The sequence below is a fragment of the Mesitornis unicolor genome, unplaced genomic scaffold (assembly GCF_000695765.1).
Source record: "Mesitornis unicolor isolate BGI_N332 unplaced genomic scaffold, ASM69576v1 scaffold18687, whole genome shotgun sequence".
Taxonomy (NCBI): domain Eukaryota; kingdom Metazoa; phylum Chordata; class Aves; order Mesitornithiformes; family Mesitornithidae; genus Mesitornis; species Mesitornis unicolor.
In genome coordinates this window covers 28,914-52,079 of record NW_010194523.1, presented here as the reverse complement: position 1 = coordinate 52,079, position 23,166 = coordinate 28,914, and the positions used below count along the sequence as shown (strand labels likewise).

At 38.0% G+C, this 23,166-nt stretch overlaps 1 protein-coding gene across 1 annotated transcript; it reads left to right on the top strand.

Moving 5' to 3' along the window:
• Positions 1–4,353: 4,353 nt before the first annotated feature.
• Positions 4,354–23,088, top strand: CASC1 (cancer susceptibility candidate 1). Its single transcript, XM_010187843.1, is given in 14 exon segments — positions 4,354–4,420; positions 5,981–6,072; positions 7,279–7,380; positions 10,255–10,392; positions 11,650–11,796; positions 12,667–12,770; positions 14,189–14,468; positions 16,092–16,197; positions 18,449–18,615; positions 19,556–19,700; positions 20,490–20,704; positions 21,359–21,526; positions 21,752–21,859; positions 22,813–23,088. Coding segments are annotated over 13 exon segments (1,977 nt in total). The 5' UTR covers positions 4,354–4,420; positions 5,981–6,051.
• The last annotated feature ends 78 nt before the right edge of the window (positions 23,089–23,166 follow it).

Sequence of the window (23,166 nt, the reverse complement as noted above, 5' to 3'; positions counted from 1 at the left end):
GAGCGGTAGCGGCCTGGGTCCGGGCGGTGGGCTGGTGCCGGTGTAGCCGCAGGGCTTTGAGCTCCAGCAGGTAGTGGGGGAAGGCCAGAGCAGCGGTAACGGCGCCCTGAGACGCTGGTTAGGTGGGGAGGTGGGTAAGGGCTGGGCTGAACAGTTCCACAGGGGCTGCTGATGTACTGGAGTATGGAAAGAAAGATTTAAGACTGAAAAAAAATCACCTGAAGGGCGTGTTAGCTTTCTTGGCATCCCCCGATCTAATTTCTTGTGCTACGGTTTGTTACTGCTTAGTGGGAAACCCAGCTTGGAGATAGCTCAGTACTTGCTGTCAGAATCGCTCTACTGTAGCAAACTTCTCTGTGTTCCCATGCACAGCCTGACTTCTCCTTCTTCCCCTTTCACCACCCCCCAGGGAATATTCTCATGTGGGTAATCAATCGCACCGAAATTAAGTACATTCACATGGCAATATTTAGACATTGCACAGGAAAGGTAATTGTTTGGTGAATCAAATAAGGGATGCGCTGTTAGGTGTTGGCTTTATAGAACCTGTTTTTATTTCTTGTACTCATTTGGAGAGGTCCCCTAATTGCATTTCTTCACTGCATGTGCAGTGAAGTTTCCCCATGAATAAGACTCTGGTGGTGTTTCTGTGTACTTCTAATTCATCACATGATGCAATTGAGTGTTATTAGGAGTAGCACATAGTATCAGTTGATCAGAAGACATTTTATGATTAAATTGTATCTTGGACTAAATTACATATTTGTTGTACATTATTTTTTTAATGATGGAAATAAGTAGATACACTACTATAGCCATAAGTTTAACCTAGCCTGATAAATTATGATGTTCTGGAGTCACATGTTAGTGGGTAAATTTCTGCAATATTGAAATTACTGTCATTGTAGTTTTCCAACAGTTAATCTCATCTAGTTTTATAGAATAGTCGTATTTTCTAATTACTCCTTTATGCTTGATACCCTGTTCTCTGATGCTCACTTTCCTTTTTATTTTCTCACTCTGATCTTCTAGGGTCTGAAAAAGAAAAAGAAACATAAAAAGAAGGTAGGTAGGCAGAAATACGCTCTAGTTCACACTCATCATTTTGACCCTTGCAGTGTTCATTTAGATAGTGTGCCAGCACAATTCTCTGATTTTGGAAATGAAATTAGTACAATTACAAAGCACTTCATATTGAAATTAAAGTAAGCATCAGTTGCTCCTGGACTACAAAGTCTACAAAACATTATTTTTAGGAGTCATAATATAGGTGCCGTGACACCCTAACTGTATGCAAGTGTGCTTTTTAGAAAGAAAAAAGTTGTGGGGTTGTTTTGTTTAGTTTTGTTTTAATCTGTATTTCTCCTGAGCCAGTTGGTCAGGCTCAGGTTTGAAAGAGGAGCAGACATCTCCAGGACACGAAGCTTTTGTGCTTTTTGCAAGGAGGCTGAGCCGTGTCCCTGCAGAATTACTGGAGAGAAGGTGGGAAGCACAGCCCCTCTGCGTTTTCCCTGGCAGCAGCTGCCTGGGCAGAGAGGCAGTGCCTGGGCTTTGAGCTGCAAGCTGGGCACAGAGTGTGATGGGTAGAGGGGACAACAGACAGAAGTCCACGGGAAACCAGATTGCATAAATTTATGCCCATGGATTATTCTTATTTCACTGCTAATGAAATTATCCACCCAAAAAAGAACACATTCAAATGTATTCCTTGGAGAAGTGTGCATCTCAGTTTTGTCAGTGCTGCATGAAGCCATAAGAATGTGAAAAGAAGTTGACTAAAATGTGATTATAAGTAATTGAAACAAGCAGATTATCCATTTTCACTGGAAGAAAAGTAATGAAAGACTTGATTTATTTATTTTTAACTGGAAGGAACTGATTCTTCCTTGAAATCCTAATGGGTAGAATTTTGGTTTTTACATGCTTTATTTTAGGAGAATTTTGCAAATAAATACTTTGGTAGCAAGTGTGACCAGATTCATGCCAGCTCTGCTGGGCGTGCATTTGTTGTTTGCACTACATTTTCACCACTGTTTTGTTCAAGCTTTGTGATAACCTTTGTATTCAAAGTTACATTTATGTATTTATAGCCATGCAAAGTAGTGTAAACTGAACAGCTTTCCAAGTGGTTATTTACATCTGAAAGCATACTAGTCAGAATCAAAATGTGAAGCAACAGTATTTGTAACACACTTTTTGTTGTGAATGGCAAAGGTTCCCCTTGATTATTCCCAAGGCCCTTGTCAGTTGGATTACTTGCAACAGTATTTACCAAACTATTAGGAATACTCGGTGGAGTGGGTGGGAAAACTTAATACCATTCTGTTCATTTGCAACTGTCTGCACTTAAGTCCTCTTTTGTTGTCTCTCCCTGCCAGCTGTGTTGGACCTCTTTCTTTATTGCTTTATTTACACCTCTGCAAGATGGGCTCTATGTACCCCTGTCTCTGTGGAAGGGGAGGATTGGATTCCTAACTGATGCTTTTGATCCTTAGTCCTTATTTACATTGGGATACCGTCCAATTATATTCTCTTGCTGAAACTTGTGCTCTTTTAGGCGTTTTGCCTTACCTGCCTGAATCCTTGTCACCACTTGTCTCTCACCAATGGTGGTGTAGCAACTTGGGAGTCAGCTCTCTAACATGCAGCATCCAGGTTAGATGCCTGGGTAGAGGATGTGGCTCCTCTTTTCATGTCGCCTTTCCCTCCAAACCCATTTACATTGCATATTTTCTGTATTTTAAAAAAGTAAACATTTGATTTAATTTAATTCTCTTTCATCTGTGTGTGTCAGTGGCAGAATACTGTTGTTCAGCCACTGCATTGATACACCACCAAATGCAAGTTATTTGTTTTCCTTCACATCTTGTATTTTATCATCCGTACTTTTGCTTTTAGCCTTCGTTTAGACTGCTGTCAGTCTTTTGTTTTCTCCATGTGCTGAAGCCTGTGCAGAATATAATGCTTTATTTTCTCATGTATACAAAGAAAAAAATAAAAATAGCTTTATCTGTCCCACTCATAAACAGTAACATTGGCCATTAATTAATTTTGCAGTTCAGTACAAAATCAGCCTCCTTATTATTTAACAGTCTCCACAAACTTCTTGTTTCAATTTACTTCCTGGCCCATCTTTCTCCCCTCCCACCCTCCCTTTTTTTTGTATTTTTGGGGTTTTTTTGGCTGGTTTTCTTTTTTTATATCTACTGTATTCAGTCCTTGCCTTTGCAGCATCTGCCTTGAGGAGCAGCACTCCTCCCTGCTGTCATTCCACCAACCTCAGGTGGAGTCAAGGCGCAGTGACTGCAAGTTTATTATGTGTGCAATACAACGGCAGTGCAACACTAAGTAAAACTGAATAATGAGAATTTAGTCCTTATTAACTATGTGCTTGATGAGGATTGCAACCTTAGGCTGCTTTTACTACTGTATAAACAGGAAATCAGTGTTTTTCTCCCGCGTGTCTTTAAGTGCTGTTTTCTAGCAACAGTGGTGATCCTACACGTTTGATTACATGTCCCAAGATTGTGTCAACACAAAACCAAAACAAAATGATAATAAAAACCAGAAGCCCATCCAAGAACTTTTCTTCTTGCCCATGAGGAAAAAAGTGAAGCACCAAATCCAAATCTTTAAATGTAGAGAGAATGATGCTTTCCACATCCTAGCTGTTCAAGTCTCTTGAAGATAAAATGGCTTCATGTGCACAGATCCAATTATCAAATTTTTAAGCATATCATCAGTGAGGATTCTATGAATGCTATGAATTACAGGACAAAATAAGTGGTTTATTTTGGTTAATCAGCTACATGACAGCAGATTTTGCATGTTACTTATATTGGCTTTTATTTTTTTTAAATGTGTACCTAGACTGGAAAGAACTGACAAGGAAGATAATTTCTGAGAAACACAAATTGAAAATACAGTTATTCTAGGATTGACCTAGAGATTGAACAGTTAATTGAGTTGCAGTTAGGATTTTATGACAGTAAAGAGAACTGTTTATTAGTTGCCTTGTGAACTGGATGCTCCTAAATGCCAGACTTACCTCTATCCCAAAATACATTTCTAAATATTTCACAAAATATTTGAAGTTGTAACATCCACTTTCGTAGCAAATCTACCTGTTACTCAATTTCCACATTAAAACAAGAGGTTTTAATGTTCCCCCTGCTGTGGGTGTGTTCAGATATGTCTAGCATAGAGTAAAATATTAATTGTGAGAGTGTATATTGCATCATGAAAATGAGAAGAAAATTGAGTCCAGGGTGTGGATTGCCTAAATGTATTAAACTAATACTGACATCTGTTTTTTTCTAATTTATTGCAAACATTAAGTCCATTGACAAAAAGGAAATTAACAAAGCTGAACAACTGAGATTACAGAAAGAAGATGAAGAAAGGAGGCTGAAAGAGGAAGGTACTGTGCGCTTCATTTACAGGAAATATGATGGCATAAATCACTTATTTTAAATAAATGGACAGAAAGTAATCTTCCAAACTACGTGTGCACCAATATCTATCTCTATTTCACATATACAAGTGATTCATCCCTCTTTTCTTGTGTAGGCCAAGTTCTGTGTTACTTGTTGCTGCCTCCCACATCTCACTTTCGTATTAGAATCATACTCTCTTTTTTCCAGTTAGTCTTACTGTGATTATGAATTTGGGAAGGTGGATGGCTGGAAGGATTTTTTTTTTCTCTTACCATAACCTTTGGAAATATTCCCAGCGAGTTAGAAATGCAGCTTTTTGTTGTTTTCTCTCTCCCCACCCCCCTTCCAAGCCTAGTTATCAGTAGTTAAGAGAAATTATCGAAAAGGACTTTATCCAAAGAAGGCCAACAGAGTACTTCTTTTGGCAGGGCCTTGCTGGTGTTCTAAAGGGGTAGCAGATAAGGTGACTACAAACTAGGAGAGGTTAAAGTGTAGTTTGCTTGGGCTTAATTCTTCTGTCTCTACTGATGACTGATTCCTCCAACCTCTTCTTCAAGATCTTCCTATTGTGTATCACTGTAGCCCTTAAAATGAAATCCCAGTGGCATGACTTGACCTGTCCTCCCCATCTGCAGTTTAGTATCACAACCAATACCCCTGTCGAAGCTTCAGATCCATCTCTTCTTCCCTTTCTGCTATTTACCCATCCTGGTGGGGGTTTGGGCATTCTATGACTGCTACTAATAGTAAGTAGTATAGTTAAAAATAGTTACTAATAAATAGTAACTAATACTATTTTACTAATACTAGTAAAATAGTTACTAATCATAAGTAACCTCTGTGGATGGGGTAGTGGCTGGGGAGAGTACAGGCAGATTTGGGAACTGCCATTGCTCTTGCCGCTGTGCAACACAGATCTATCTGAAGTGATTTGCACGTAGGCAGTGACATTCAAGCAACTGTTTGGGGACATCTGGGTTGATGCATAGGCTATGCTAGCTTGAAGGCTTAGAGTTTGAAATCTTAGTTTTCATATCCTCTCTGATTTTCTAGTCCCTGTGGCAGCAAAGAAAAGCTATAAACTCTGATCAGGAGTAACTGTTTGTGAAGAGGATTTCAATGAAGAAGTAACTAGAAGATTGATGTACCTACCAGAGATTGTATGAGAGAAGAGGAGTAAATTGGGACTGAACCAGTTAGGCAATTTCCCCATAGACATTGGATTAAGAACTTGAGGCTGTTCAAACTGTAGATAAAGGGAGAGGGTACTCCTGCAGCTGTTTCTGAGGGGAAAAGAAGGGCTTACTTATCCTTGTCTCCACTTGTCACAGGCTGATAGGGGTAGTGCCAGAGATAGTGTGGTTTGGTACTGTGATTCTAAGTAACCTGACTCATTTGGAAGATTTCTGTGTGATCTAAGATACACCTTTGTGTTGCTCATTATTATAGTTGTTTTGTCCTTACAGCTAATAACAAAATAATTTATCTGGGGTATTTTTTGAGCAAGATATAATTATGCTCTTGATCTATTTCCCAGTTTTCAGAGGAAGCCCGATTGCAAGCTGAAAAAGAAGCAGAAGCCAGACTTGAAAAGGAGAGAATTGAACAAAAGCAGATGGAAAAGCTTGTGGCAAAAGTTAGTTCATACTCAATAATTACTGAAAAATTCTAAGGCTATTTCTAAATTTGTGACAAGGTCTATAAAACATTATTAATTTAGTGTGAGAATGGAAAGGAATTTCCTTATGACCTTAGTGTTGGGAACAATATAGAGGAAATCTTCTTGCATCACTAGATTAAAATTAATAATGAAAAATCTAGCCAAATCATTGAAAGGTTCTCTTGTATGAGATCCCACAAGTTGAGAAGGTTGCAAGCTGCATTAATAGTAAAATAAAACACAATACATGTAAAGACAAGAGAAATTGTGCTGAATCTTTTTCTATAGTGTTGTTTCACTAAGCCAATATTTTGGTTAGTGTTGCTTTGGTTCAGAAAATTTCTCTGAGACAAGACAGTCTTGGCTGTTTTTGATACATAAAGATACATTAACTTTTGGGATATGTGACACTCTAGTCTGAATAAATTTTTTTTTCTATTTCCACTATACTTTGAATTGGAATTTTTTTTGCGTTCCCCATAATTACGTTTGGTACAGATATGACAAGAAAATTTTGCTATAAATTCTAGAAGTGGTTATATATTAGGACAGGTGCATTGATTGTATGCATGTGTATTTGAATATGTATGTGTATTTGAATATGTATGTGTATTTGAATATGTATGCTTGTTTTTCAAAGACTGGAATTCAGAACAAAAACCGATTTGTGATACCTAAAGAGTTTTTTGTTTTAAAAGAAAGAAGATTTACCACAATTTATTTCCCCAGGAAAAAAAAAATCACTCTTGCCTGTGCCTCTTGTCCTTCACAGAGTATTTCCCCCCTCTAGCAAGAAGATAAATTTAAAATAACAGAAATTATAAAGAAAAAATAATCATCTGGCACACATTTTTCTGACATATGCTTACATTTTTCATCAGCTCTCGGTAGAGGTAGTTCCAAGATGATGATACAGAAACTGTTCAAAGGAGAGATTAACAATCGTATGACACACTATGTTTATCATATGGCTCAGCAACTAATGCGATGACAATAACATATTGCAAACTGCTGTAGTCTTCTCAATTAAATGTTTCATAAAAAAGCAAGTTATTGGTGTCTGGATTTGTTTAAATGATAACTCACTCAAATATCCTATTTTTTTTGTCTTTGCTATAAAATAATTGTAAGTAGTAAACCAAATATTTATCTCATCTATTTGATACATATATATTTTAACAGAATCAAGAACGAAGGGAGTCTGAACTAGCAGAACTTCATTCACTGGAACAGGAGTTTTTGTCTGCACAGCAGTGGAAAACAGAATACAGAGCCCATGCAAAGGTGAGCTTTCTTTCCAAAATCTATCCGGTGTCGTAGAGGTTCAACCATGAAGAGACTTTAGACTATGTCTCCATTACAGGATCCAAGGATGCTTTTGTTTCTTGAACTTTGTGTGCTATGACTGCATTTCAAGTTTCAGCTCAAGGTAGTAACTAGCCATCCTCACTCTCCTCTGTCTTCTAAACTTTGGCGCACACGAAAAGAAATATGGGCAAAGAGAAGCCTGTCTGGCCAATGAGAGTTTTAGGGCCCCACAACCTACCCCAGCAGTCAAGAGGAATTATAGTTTCAGATGTCCTGGTATTTGTCCTTCCTTTTCTATTTGTTTAATTCATTCTACTTTTAAACATTCCATAAAAAAGCTCTACCAGGGCTTAAAAATATTTTTGTAGAATTTGAGGCAATTGACAACATTTGTTCCAGTGATTCCTGGATATCACATGTCATCATTCTGAGAGACATTGGCCAAAACTTTGAAGGACATGGCACAAATATGAGTCGGATACCAGGGACTGAAATACGTGAAAATGCAGCTAAGAGTTAATGTCTGCAGTTTAGGGTGACATATATGGTGGTTGGATCATCACCCAATAGTACAGTATGCCTGTAAAGTTAATTTTTAAATAATAACGTATGGAAATACACTAGTCGAACACTTTACTCTTGTAAATCTATCTTGCAGAAACATCATTCAGTAGTAGACTGATGTGAGATTTGGTCCGTTTGGTTCCAGGTAAGGTTAAATAGACTTGTGGCCACATGGATTTTCTCTGTTTTGCGTATCACTTAACACTTTATAAAGCTTCTGTGGAACAAATTTAGAATCATAGGATAGATCACATTAGAAGGGACTTCTGAAATTCATATAGTTCAACCTCCTGCACGTAGTAGGACAAACTCTGAAATTAGATGAAGGTGTTCAGTCGGGTTTTGAAAATTTCTAAGGGTGAGGATACCATAGAATTTCTGAGCAACCTTTTTGAGTGCTTTACCACTCTTGCTGTAACAATTTCTCTTTAAAGCTGAATGGCATTTCCCTTGTTACAGGTTGGGGTCGCTGCCTAATTGTCATGACACATATTGTCCCTGTGCACCTCTGAGGAAAGTTTGCCTCTGCCTTCTCTGTAAGCCCTCTCTAGGTGCTGGTAGATTGCAGTTAGCTCCTCCCCTAGCTTTGTTAGTCTTCTCCGGACTAACAAAGCTTGGCCTTTCCTCATGTGTTGTTTCCTCCAGTACCCTAACCACCTTAATGTCCCTCTGGACTCTCCAGTTTCCACTCTTTCTCTTGTACTGAGCGACCCAAAACTGGATGTGGCTTCAGGAGCCCTCCGAGGGACCAGCCCTGGGCTCCCTGATTACACTCTTCCTGGTGTAGTCCAGCGTGCCCTTGGCCTTTGTTGCCACAACAGTGCGGCACAGTAACTTCACAGTTAACGTTGTGACACCTTTGGGTGATGCTCATTACCCATTTCAGTTGATGACAAGCTCTGACTTTATTATCCTTGTGAACATGAGAATCTGTCAGTTGTTTTGAAAGAGGACAGTTGTTGTTTATGGATGCTTCTGAGGAGCATTTCTCGGAAGAGAAAACATAAGATTTTTTTGTTTTGTTTTGAAAAGTAATGGCAAATAGAACTAATAAATCTTCAAATAAAATATTGGTAGTTTATGGGAAATACCATAGTTTGTATTAGTCTGTTGGTAAGAATATTTAGGGCAAAAGAAATATATAATACAGAATTATGAGTTTCCACATCAATTTCTGAACAATTTCAGTTCAGATTAATGAATACATTTACAAATTATCATGAACTTTTCCTCAAAGAACAAGTGCTGTTATTTTTAAGGATGTGTTTTCCTGATTATTAAACTGAATTTCTCTTTTAAGTGCAAAGATGTAAATAAAAGAAATGAGCTGTTTCAGTTAGTGAAGACTGATCAGTATTTTGTACAGACGTTTCCAGTGCTCTGAGCACTCACCTATTATGGCTTTTTTTGAAGTCAATGGAAATGGTTATGGAAGTGACTGGGAATGCAATTAAACAAGCCCTTTTGCTTTAAAAGATACATTTTACACCGTAATGCAATCTTCAGTAACATTGCATTATTAATCCTCACAGGAAGACAATGCTTCCTTAATATCTTACTATTTGGATGAAAAAAATTACGTTATAGGTGATAAATTGATCTCATGAGCCAATGTGAGAGTTCTGTTTAGAGTTAAATGGGTAAAGCCTACTGCTGATTTTTATTCTCCCACTTATAAGAATGAGCAATAATTGATTTGAAATTAAAATTATTTTAAAAATTACATCTAGGGTTTCACATTCCCACGAGACGTTTCTGTAACAGCTGAATTGGTGCTGGTAAGGAGGAGGAAATCTTCAGAGGCAGAAAAAGGAGGAATAAATGTGCTGGAGTAGAAGGCTCCTAAGCAGCTTTGTTGCCAGTGTAGGGATTTTCAGGGTTTTTGGCAGTATCTGTTTTGCGAACCATCTGCCTCTTCCACCTGCCCTGGTTCCTCATTTATGTTCAGTCATTTATTCTTTCAGCCTCTCATTTGTGGCAGGTACTGAATTTATTGCTTTTTGTAGACATGTAATCTTTACCTAGCAGAACAGAAACCTCTGCTAAATGAGTAAGTATGAACAGCAAATGTTCGATGGGCAGAAGTGTCTGAATACATTAGTATCAAACTAAACCATTTTTTTCTGGCATAGCGATAAGCCAGGTGGTGTTACAGTCCTGTTTAGATGCAGGTGTGAATGTATCCCTACAATATATTTGTCTTTCAGAATCCTCCTTTTTCTTGTAAAAATGATAGTCATTTGCACCACATGCCCATATCTGCTTTTTTTTGAACGTTTTCTGTAGCGGGAGCATTACCTCAATTGTGATGGAAGTCCTGACCCAACTGTGCTGCAGGAAATAAATACTTTCATGAGCTTATGGCATGAAGATCAAAATGAGGGCATTCAACTTGTGATGAAGAAGGGGGAACAGGTGCTAAATGTAAGTGTTAAAATGGTATTTTTCAGTTTAACCTTACCAGAACACACTCTTAACAGCCCCCCTCTTTTTTTTTTTTGTGGCCATATGATTGAAAATTGCTCAAACCTTCAAAACCCAGAAGTTTTTCTTCAGTTTTTACATTTCTTTTTTAGATTGCAGATTTATTGTTAACTCTAATGAAGATGACTATTGAATTTAAACATGCAGTGCATTTGGGGGATTTGTGTGTAATGTTTCTACACTCAGCTCTAGTATTGCAACATCCATCTTCCTTCCTATGTACGTTTTTAACAGTCTTGAGAAAGAACACGCGGGCTCATGTCATAAATAGGTGCTTCAGTGGACAGCAGCCTTCTTGTATAACACAGTTGGTGAAGTGTCATGGTAAGAACCAGGAGTTCCCAAAATGCAAGCCACCAACCACTGATGGCTTGTGAGGCAATTTTAAGCAATTTGTGCCTACTCTGTACATGTAGGATTTTATTTTCATTTATGCTAACTTTATAGTGTTTTACAGAAAATTAAGTGGGATCTTCCAGAAATTGGAGGTGAAAGTCGTATGCATAATACAGCTTTCATTGGGCTGGCTTGATTCTCAGTGTTAGATTTCCTATCTTGCAATGCTTGCTGGGTGCTGCAATTCTCACTTTCCGCATACTGCTTTTTTTCTGAGCCAGCATGAATGTGCTGGTCCTTTCCAAAAATTTCAACAGATCAGTCCTCCCTTTCTCTTCTATGCTGCAACCCAAGCAAAAAGCCTGGCAGTTACCAGCTTCTGTTCCTTCTTACCACTCTTGTCCTAGCTGTAATTGCTGTATGCCTTCCTTTTTTTTTTCTGTTTTGATTTCTTAGTTGAGATTATTACTATAGAAAACATGGTTCCAAAAGAAAGCTGTAAGCTTTTCATGAAAACTAATTTTTGACTACAAGTTTCTTCATATAACCAACTGGTTCAATAAATTATCTATTCCATAAGCTAAGATTTCACAGCCTACATGTTAAGGAATAAATGAATTGGACTAGAGGAATGAAGGCAGGCAGACTTGCCCCTGGAATTTCCAGCACTTTGCATAGTTAGCTGTCTAGCTGATAATGCTGCCTTAGCGTAATTTCTAGAGTTATAGTAGAAAAATATTATTTCTGCGACCAAGATATGTTTAGGTACAAAGGAAGCCAATTTTCCTTGAATTTTATGACACAGTATAATAAGGGTGGTGTCAAAGCAGAGATACTTTTCCCATGTGTAATGTCTTCTAGTTAATTGAGAAGTTGCAGTTTCTTTTACTGGAAACGCCACCAAATAAGATAACAGAAAAAGAAACTGTCCAGTACCAGGAATCTATTCTGGAACTGCAGAATCTGCTTCATGAGAAGTACAATGGAGCAACAGAACAACTCCTTAAAGTAAGAAAGATTTATTACTTCCAAGTTGTAATATGCCTAATGTACATAAGGTTAGCTACAAGTGTCTTACTGTGGTTGGCGGCTGGTTTTGCTATTAAATTGTCACAAAGATCAGTATTTCAGTTTCCAAATTTAATATTTGAGTCTCCAGATCTTGTGTATAGCAGGCACCAGACTTCTATTTCTTCAAAACCCCTGATAATCTTAGCTTTACAGTGGAAATTCCTATCACTAAGACATTTAAGATTAAATGATTGTGAGATTTTGTGAGCTGTTGAAAACAAGGGGAACTTGTTACTTGAACAATATTAAATTTGTTTCCTCTTTTGTCTCAGTACTTTAAATTAAAGCTAGTTGCACAAAAAATTGCAAATATGAAAAGCAGGTAAGGCTAGCTTGTACACATTTTTTAATATAAATTCATATGACTAAAATATTTTTTAGACTAAGATCTTGGAAAGAGTAAAGAGTATTTAAACAAGAAAATGTACTTGGGAATCAGTTGTCTGGGTTGCATGTATAGGTAGTGATCTTGCTGGCTATTTTAGGTATATTGAGCATATATATAAGTATGTTTAGCAAAACAATATTGCTAGAGGAAACAAAAAAAGGAAAAGGAGTATTTGAGCCAGTATTTGACTGACAGATCTGATGAAATCATAGGAAGAAAAAGAACATAGTTCATATTTTAACAGAGCGATTTGAGCTTAGAACTGTCATGTTTTAGTATATAAATACAATATACTTGAGCTTGGTCCGGTGTATTTTTATTCCTACATGTCTTTTTTATTTATTTAAGTGTAAACGTAAGTAAATCGAAGTGATATAAATAAGAAGAAAACATGAGTTAATTGACTTTTTTCTTTATAGACAGCTAATATGTATGAAGATTCTGAAACTGGAAATATGGAGGCAGTCTTAAAGGATAAAAATGTTACTTTCTGTATTTGGGCCAATCTGAAGAAGAAAGGAAGGTACAGCACACTGGAATTCTTAATTTGAGATGAGACCTGGCCTTGTCTACCCAAGTTGTGTAAACACCAAGAACCAGTTTCTCATAGTCTTTTTCATATTGAATAGCATTTGTTCTACAGACTTCCAGCTAAGGAAGGTACTGGTTACATTAGAGTTTTCTTAAAAAAACAGGAGTGTTTTATATATGTATATACATATAAATGTGTGTGTACATATATATATATATATATATGTATGTATATATAAAATTCGTTTCTTAAAATGTTACAGTAGAACCCTGCTGCTACCAGAACAAATTTTCAGGGAAAACAATAAAACTCTTGCAGGGAATTGAAATTCCTCTGGAAGGGACGTTTCTTGCTGATGCATTAAATAGCTTTGAAGCCGTTACAGTTGCTTGTAAAGCAGTGAATGATGCTTTGTGCTCAGTTCTCTGTTAGATAAAAGATTCTAGAGCCTGGGGTGCAAATATCCTCTGTAGTAGGTTCAGAATCTAAGATTGTTTTTTAATTTAGATTACCATTTAGCGGATACATTTTTAAAACCAAGATTTTTGAGCAGACTTCCTACTCTCACTCTGCAAATATGAGGATTATGTTGGTAAAAAGACTTTGCCTTGGCTGAGGACCTGTTGCTGTAAGTTTTGCTAAGTTCGCTAGAAGGCTGGGTGCTAAGCAGTGTCCTGCTTAGAGATGCGCTTAAAATTTCCAACAAAGCCTTAAAAAATAAATGTTGCTTTACTAGAAGATTTTTAGAACTTATGATCAGCTGATCTTATCCTAAAGTAAGTGTTACTTGAATTGTTCTGGGTTTGTTGGGCAGAAATTGCAATGAGCACAAAACTTCCATATCTGATGCAAGTACCCAAGTTGATGAGTTAGATACTTGATCTGATGCAAGTTGGCCTCCTGTGCTGCCTTTAGTTCTTTCCTACAGTGTCACAAGGATCTGTGGCTGCGTGATACTGTTGATTATCAAAATTACTTTTAGGTCTGCGTATCTCTTTGGGTTTTATGTGGAAGATGCTGAGACTGATGTAAAGCAAACAGCTGGTGGCTTCCCCTCTGTAGGAATTTGCCCATTAGAGGAGTCTGTTTTACCAGGAACGTACTGTGTAGAAGAGCTGCCGTCTACTTTTGCCTCGCTGTCATCCTGTCAATCAGGACCGTTATTTTTGCAGCTCCTGATCCCTGTAATGCAATTACAGCTTTTCTGGAGGGGCTTACAGACAGCTGTCAGTACAAGACAGGAAGCGTATCGTGACATCCCACTCTATTTCTTAGACTGTACCATGCAACAAAAGAGAATTTAGATTACTTTTAATGTAGAGCATCAATTTGAATACTTATGAAGAAATATAAAAGCAAGTGCTGCCAGCCTTACCAGGGAATGTTATTCTTTTAACTGTTAGTTACAGATTCAAAAATCACATTTTTAATGATGCACAGTATGGATTTGATCTTCCAAAGTCACTGGCTCTGAGCAGTGTTGCTGTTTGCATATTGCATACTTCTTATGACCACGTATCTCCAGTCTGGCTGCGGTGTCAGAGAGTGCCGAAACTGGAAGTCCTTGATAACGATAAGTCAACTCAGCATTCAAAAGACAATGTAGAAGAACCAGCAGAAGAGGAAAAGAAAGGCAGAGAAGAGCCCAATGTGCCCTCTGGAAAAGAAATGTGTTCTGAGGGGAGAAAGGTAGGTAAAAAATATCACAAAAGGGTGTTCTACCGTACTGCTGTTCTCAAGGCCCAGTTGCAGTGCAGCAGCTTCTGAATGTGTCCTCTGCTGGAAAGCCTCAGGTTCTGAAACGCTTCATAGAAAAAGGCAACTTGTACGAATACTGTGTCATAGGTCTTCTTGGGGGAATGGTAGGGTGAATGAGCAAAGATGGACATACAGAAGGTAGAAAGGGACGTTGGGACAGGGTGTGGTAGTTGCCGTGCAGTTGGCTTGTGTGAGTTGACATTTGGTTGGCAGTTTCAGAGTAGGATCAAGCTGTGGGGAATGTTAGGTGCCATTGTAAGACATTTCTATAAATCTGTGACATATGTCCTGCTGACAAAGTGACAGCCCCATAAAAATCACTGCAGGAATCCAATATTAGGAAAACGTGTAGCGTGCAGAATAGGGTTCAGTTCAGCAGGTCTTGATTGCGGCATTACGCAGTTGCTCCCTGTCTGAATGCTGAAGCTTTGGCACTTGAGGCCTTTCCCAGGACTTTCTGGCAGCTGGATTCCCATCATCAACACTACAGTTAACTGTAAGCCATCGTGATTTATGCTGCCTTGATATGTTTGGAGCAATGATCCTTGCCTTTTGCCTTTTTCTTGACACCTTGTAGTGAATCAGTGCCTGAAATGCTTCTTTTTTGCATGACAAATCTCGTCTTTTGATAGTTTTTACCTACATTTTTCAGACTTTCTTCAAGCTCCTCATTTCATTCCTTCTCCTTTTCTTTTCTAGGTCTTACTCTTTTTCTCTCAGGCCAGTTTTGTAAATTTTCCTGTTTCCTCTGAAGACCTCACTTCTCTCAATTACTGCAGTCTCTCCTCCTGTCTGGCTCTGCCTTGAGTTCCCCCACATTTTTCGGTGCTTAAACACTTCTTTCCCCTCACCTTCTACCCTGTTTCAGCAGACGGGTGTTCCTCCCACGCCCTGGCAGGCACAGCACAGGGCGCAGGATGTGCATGTGCCCCCAAATGGGTGGCTTGTACACTGAACTGCAATTTGGCTACTGCTGTGCTTCCAGAGGAGTCTGCGGTGACAGGGATGAATTCGTCTCAGGGTTGGAAATTTGGCTGGAAATCTAGGGTAATGTTTTGAAAATAGACAACAGTGTGAGAAAGTGAATAAATATCATGGGCAAGGCACAGGCTAAGACTGCAAGTGGGGATTCTGGCAGAGTTTCAGTATGACTGAATTCAACATTGGCTTCAGTTTTCTTTATGTCACTCTTGTAGTTGTAAAGTCAGCGTAAACATAATTTTTGCGTGCAGAGACTGCTAAAAAGGTGAAGTGCTTTTATGGTACTTGGGGAACTCAAGATGGAATTTGCCGTGGAAATGAAGTAATTATTTCTATTTATCTCTCTTTTTGTCTCCAGTTCCAAAGTTGGAGAGTACCCTTAATCAAAACTATTTTTACTAGCTAGGTAGAAATTATTTCTCCTACAACCTTGACCTTGTAACAAGATTGGTGCAAATGTTACTGGAGGAGTGGGACTGTACGGTTCCTCCTTTGGCCTCCTTGAAGGAGGTGATACCCTCTTCTGTGTTGTGTCTCTGACTAATGGAAAAATGTTGTTTGCTTTTTGTATAGAGTGTTGTTGCCTCGGTCAAAGAAAAGAGCAATAGCGTAGCTGATAAAAATGAGACAGAGAAGGAAACTGAGAAGAAATCAGAAATCTTGGATGTACTGTCACAAGGTATTTGATTAGTTTATGTGCAGCACTGCAAAATCACTTGTTCTAAATATTTTATTTTACATATGGAAACATTGTGATACAGATCTCCTTGTGAATGGAACAAAGTTTATAAATATATTGATGTTTTGATAACACTTGAGTTTTGTTGATGTTTCTATTAATGATTGTCAAATACAGGGAGAAAAATAGGATAGATAGGAAAATGGATTTTGCACCCACACTTATTTTAGTTAATTAATTTATTATTTATGTTTATGTTCATGTTTATTATGTTTATATACATTTGTGTACTATTATGCATATCTTTAAGTATGTTTGCAAGTGAGACAGTCTTTATGCATCTGCCAGGCTGTATGGTGAGATTTACTTCCTCAGAAGAAAATTAATCAAAAGTATATAACGGTAGGCATGCAGGTAGTGTAGATACTACTGAGTATTACTTTAATGTGTGCTTTAAGCAAGATACATGCTGCTATACTTTGCCAAAAGAGGGCCTAAATCTAAGAGCCAAAACTTTATAATGTCGTACATAAGTTGAGTTACAAATTTCTTCAGTGTTGTGGTGTCCTTTAGTTTAATAAGAGCGAATTTTCGTGTAGTACTGCCTTTAGAGAAAGTGTCTAGAATCTGTTCAGCATAGCCGAGCTGTGCAGCCTTTTTCTTGTTCAAAAAAAAACCACCTCACCCTGAAAGTGTCTGTTGAGCACAGTCCAAGCAACCACTTGTCAGACCAGACCCTAAAGATCACCCAGGTCAGGTGGTTTTCAAGAGAACTTGGGCTTCATTTGGAGGAATTTGCCATTTTATTTCTGCAAGGCTTTGGAAATCCCTACCAGTGTTAGGTGAAATGTATGTGCACGGAATTGTACTAATGATATCTGACTGCCTTCAAGCTTATTTATCTGCTTGAATACAGAGAGAAGGCTTATTAAACTATGCTTACCATAGTGATGATTTGCAAACCTATTCAGCCCCTTTTAGAACAGAGTTTGACAGGATGCTCAGTGCAAACAGGCAGCAGAGAGGAAAACCAGGAATGCAGCAATAGGGAAACCAGTGAGAGACACAGCCAGTTGATGTCTGGATTTAACTTCACTGTACCCAGGGCTAAGAAGCTGGTTTAGCTTGAGAGAATGAATAGGTTTGTGTAGAAGACACACAAATATTTTTTGTAGTATTATTTTAAAAAGTGAGTTGAAGTGCAAGCTACTACTGTGGTTGATTAATAGTAAAATGGTTCTTATTTCCTGTAAAGTTTGGGGGTTTGCTGTTTAAGTTTTTGTGTTGGTTTTTTTCAATAACTGCAAAAGGACATTCTGTTGTTGTGTGAGTACAGCAGAATAAAACTTTGCATAGTCCAACTACATCTGACATCATAAAATTAACACCAATTTCACTTGTTTGTGTTTTGTTTTTCCAAAAGCTTGGAGAGATTATGTGGATATTTGCCATTTTATAAGATTATCTCACTCTATAAAAGCATATTTCTATCACACTTACAGTAGATGCGTTTACATTATTGAACACTTTTTCTTGATCCCTGTCAGCAGTAACTTCCTTCTTTCTTCTGCAACATCTGGTGCAATGCTTTATGCAGTTTTTTTTTTTAAATGAAATATTTCCAAGCATTTTCATCCATGGCATTTATGCCTTCTAATAATATTTTTCAATTAATTAAAACTTAAATTCATAATAAATATAATGTAGACATAATTATGCATAGAAAATATTATCTTTATTATCTGAAAATTTTGTTTCACCTGTTAAAAATCCCTCCTGTACTTCATAAGTATCATTTGTTTTTCACTTTCAGCATATGACCTGTAGTTGTCTTAGACCCTTTTGTTTGCCTCATTTCTTTTTTTGGTGCCAATACAATGTTTCTAAACCCATTTAGAATCTACTGGGTCATAGACTTGTGAAATTCTTCTGTGATTAAAGACATGACTCATTTTGTCAGTGAAACCTTGTTCCTATTTAAAGCATTTTGAATTGACCATGAAGTTAGATCAGAGATCAATCTGTTAAAAAGCTCATCACCAGAGCAAGAAGTGCTTTTCATTGTCCAGCTGTCTGTCTGTCTGCCTTTCCCCAGACTTCAGTGGATTGTTAAAAGATTTGGGGAACACCAGTAGATGGTGCTCAAATGCCGCAGAGTGTTGTGCAAAAGTGAAAAATCAGAGAAGCGGGAAATTTCAGTGTGTTTGTTTTAGCACCAAATTCACTCGTGTTGTTTGGTTATTTTTTTTAGTTCAGGATCCACTGATGCAGGAAGAGGCGAATGAAAAAGAAGAGGTGGTAACCAATGAAAACATTGTTGACATGGAACGGTTTGTGCTGGTGTGCGGCGTGTACCACATCGATGCACTGCAGCTGCCACCTCAGGTCAAACAAATCAAGGACTGGGGCATGGTGGAGGTAAGTGAGGGAAGCAATTACAGCCCATGCTGTCCTCTTCCCTGTAGAGCTATTCCTGATGTGTGTCACCACCGTAAATATACACGTGATTTCTTGAGTGGCAAACTGGAGGACCAAATTTTCAAATAATTTTTCGGTTACACTTGGCCAATTTTTTGGAGCAGTTGTGGGGAACAGATCAGCCTGCTCTTAGAGAGATGTGTGCTCAGGCAGTGCTCACCAGCATGGCTAGCATAGGCCTTTGTGCTGGAAAATGCTCTTGGCCAAAGTAAAAGCAAAAAGAGAAGTTCTTAGTTTTTCATATGTGAAAGGAACACTTTGGATGACAACAGAATTACTGCCAATCCAGGTCCAGGCTGTGCAAGGTATTTGAGGACTATAGCCATTGTGTTCTAGTTTTCCTACTTGTGCAGCTTGATGCAGCACTAACCAACATCACAGTTTTTACTGGGAAACTGAAAAACCTTTAAGAAGTGAAATTCCCATATGAGCTAAGAAAGTGCGACTATGGGCAGAGCAAGAGACATGGGATTTCATTCCAGCCAAGCACACAGACCTGCACTGCCAGGCACACAGGACCTCTTTCATTCCCTTTGACACTGTGTAGACAAAATGGAATAATATATGGTTCTGCCTCTCTGGTGCTCTTGGAGTTTTTGAAGACTGTAGATCTATTTAAAAACATGACTATGCCTACTTTGTGGCACTGCCTTAGGGTGCCACCCACAGCATATGAAGGGTCCAAAGGCTCGTTAATGTCACCCTTCTCTTGTCACCAACTTTGTAGTTGGAAATGTGTAACTGTTGGAAACATGCAATGTTAGCAAACTGTTAGTACTAATAACTCCACAGGTGTTTAGGTGGACTTAAAGAGAAAAAAAAGTAGGATACTCTGTGTTCTAATAAAAATGTGATCTGTACTTTTCTCATCTTGCCAAAGGTACATTATGTGGGCTTGGAGGCATACCCATATGCCCTGGAAGAGGCTGAAGATGCCACACAGCCACCAATACAGATCACCCTTAGGCCTTCTGACAAAGCAATGTATTTTCAGGATCCTGTGATAGCCTGATGGGATCCTGCAGGTACCAACTTAACTTATCAATAATTTTGTGTCTTAAGTTTGAATAATGGAATTTATACTGGAATTGGACTGTTTCCAGAATCCAGCTGTAAAAAGCCAATTTAGAACACAGAAATAATTTGAGGACTTTGGTGATAATTGATTTGGGGTTTTGTTGGTTCAGTTTTATTTCTGCATCGTACCTAATAACAGACTGCTTGTCGAGATATTTTTACTGTAGGTTTTTAATATGAGTGGGAAAAAACACACACCATTTAATAATGGCTAGTAGTACAACTGTGTACCACAAATCAAGTTTTGCTAGGGTTAATCCATAGGTGTAAAGTCCACATTAAGCTAAATTAGCTTCTAACTACATGTGTTAGTTTTAAGTTCACAAAATCTAAATGTTAAAACCCAAATGTGATATTTTAGTTGTTAGAAAGGTACAACATACCTCTGACTTTGCATTCATGAATGAGAGCAAAACCTATTAAAATGGTTGAGATTACTCTTGAAAATGAGCTTGTAGACTGCTATATATCAAGAAAGAAGTGACAGTTACATTAGTGTTTATATTCTTTTGAGATTAAGAAGTTTCCCTGTCAAAATCGCCCTGCTCTTTTACTTAAAAAACAATTAAAATGAGGAGGTTTTTTGCCTTAAATGAATTCTTTATTTTGTGCCTAATATTTTATCTTAACTGTGAATATTAGTTAACCTAGGATGTCTTTACTAATTCTTCTCCAGCACATATCACAAGCAAAGTTTTATGTATATATCTTTGTATTTTTGCATCCCTTTTGTAAAGGCCAACAGTGGAGAACTGATGGCATCAGCAACACAACACACGAGCCACAAGAAAAGAGCGTCACCTTTGGGATGGATGCCTTTTATACAATAGCACTTCTCCAGGATGCTCATGTCCACATGCCGTATCAGGCATGGGAATTGCGACCTACAGGCATAGATGAAGCACTTCTTGTAGTTACTACAACATTTGCAACAATTCAGATACAAATTAAGGTATTGTAAATAATTTTTTTTAATAAAACATTTGCAAATTTAAAAAAAAAGTGGAATAATTATAGTGTCCTTTAAGAACTTGGGATGCTTCCACAAGAGGAATTTGAATTTCACTTTGCACCAGTGAAAATGAGGGAGGATCTTTTCATTTCCAAACACTGTAAGGAACAGTACTGGTGATTTAATTTATTTGTCTGTGAACTGCTCAGAAGAAAGCATCTTTATAATTGTTCTGCAAAGTTCCAGTTAATGCTTTGAGATTGATATTACCTTGCTGAATTCAAGACTTTCACCAGCCAGAGACTTAAAAATTGTTCCTCCCAGATGTACCAAGAGCATTTTAAGCAACCTACTATTAATGGTGCTTGTTCCTTCTAAAGGTTCGAGTTGTGCATGGTTGTCCATGTGCTCATTGCTGTGTAAATGAGTTCAGTAACAGCTGTGATTTTAGAAGACTCCTATGAGCCTAAGCATGGGCCAGCAGACCAGTGTCATCTCTGAAAAAGTGGCTTTCTTCAGGATATGTGAATGAAAGTTTTCAGCCCAGGAGTAGATAATGTACACAATATCCAGAACAGCAGAGATACTACTATTTGATGCCTGAAGTAGAAAATAGCTTTCATGACCAGTAGCTTTCACTGGTTTGTACAACAGGATAACCAATGTATGTTGTCTTCAGTGGTGGTGGAAAAGAAGAATGTGCTTTCCCATATCACAGGAAAATGGCTAAGTCCAGTTGTCCTAAGAGCAGTTTTGAAAAAAGCTGGTATGAATATTTTCCCAGGAGAGCATTCATACAAGTATGTCTCTGTGCACAAGAAGGTGAGTGTAAGAGGATGGTTTTCCTGTTGTTTCACTTATTATTCACTTAGCTAACACTTTCTTGCATGAAGACCTGTTGTGCAGAATCAGGTGGGAAGTAGACAGGTGTTCTGCCAGCTCAGCCATTGGATTTTGTTTAAGGCAAGCTTTTTTACAATTGTAGAACACAGGGAAGTAGTAGACTGAATTAAATATATTTTTTTAACTTGTACTTTTGCATTACAGATTCCTCTAGCAGAAGTTAGGGCCTATCAACAGATGGCACTGGTTGCATCTGCTTTTGCCTCAAGCAAGTGGAATCAAGAAGTAGGTCAAGAGCAAGTAGTGTTCAAGGTTTGTGGATATAGACTAAGCATCTAGAGAAAACCAATACTAAACTCTATCATAGTTAAAGAGACAGAAACAATTAACTTCTGTAACTTACACTCATCTCAAACATTGTCTTCAACCCCACCATATACTCTTGGTGCAACAGTTTTAGGATTTAGGGTAAACTACTTAGCAATGTTAGTAAAACTTCAGAGCCTGCTTCACAACTCATGCAGTTGCAAGATCTCTAATGGGATGCATGTTTCAGTAACAAAGACTAGGGCTAGGATGTGTAACTGATAGATCAGCTATTGAGGCTCTAGCCAAAGCTGGGATGATACAGGTGGATGCTGAAGTATCCTGTTGTAGTGGTCCTCTGAATAACAATCCAATCTGCAAGTTTTAGAATTAGTATCTGGAAATTTCTTCTTGCCCATATAGGATTTCATTTATTCCCTCCTGTAAAGGGGGGAACAAGCAACTTAAGCCTTGACTTGTTTCTGTCTGTGAACTAAAACACAGATAGTTAGAAAGAAAAATACTCCCAGTTGTGGTTGTAGATATGGAATGTACCATACTGTTGTCATCTTGAGCAGCTCTCTCACTCCTGAGTTAAATGCATTTAACATATATATATATATATATACACACACATACATACATATACACACACATACATACATGTGTAGCCTAATACTTCAATCCCAGGAGCAAGAACTAAAACAAATGGAGACAGGAGCAGCAGCTGGAATGGCCAAACCTTGCATTTTATCAGAGGCAAACTAGATTGAAGATTGTGGTGTTGACACAGTCTCTTAGGTAGAGAGCATTAATACAGTTTTTATGGGCTCATAGCAGCTCTTCAGTTTTGTTTCTGCATTACACTCATGAGTATACTAGAATTTAGAATTTCATACTAGAATTTATACTGTCAGTGTCACAGGCTTGATCTTACAGCACATTTTTTTCTGCACTAGGTAAGTGAGCATCTTAAAGCAGATTCTGTCAAAGACAAAGACTGGTCTCTTTACCTGTTTAATGGCCAGAAAGCACAAAAGCTCGAGATCACTGAAACCAGTGAAGCTTTTTCAGAAGAGCTAGAAGAAGATACTGAATTTCACTCCACACTCTACCATATGCTTAAGGACTTTGCCAGCAAAGAAGCAATTGCTAAAGTGGAAACAGCAAGCTTCCTGGTGACTGATGTTGTGTATGAGCTACTCCTTGCTACAAGAGTTTTAATGTATTCTTAAATACTGCATGCTTTCCTTTAGAACTTTATTATCAAAAGCTTTCTGTAAAGTTACATTTCAAGTCTTGAATCCTTTTCC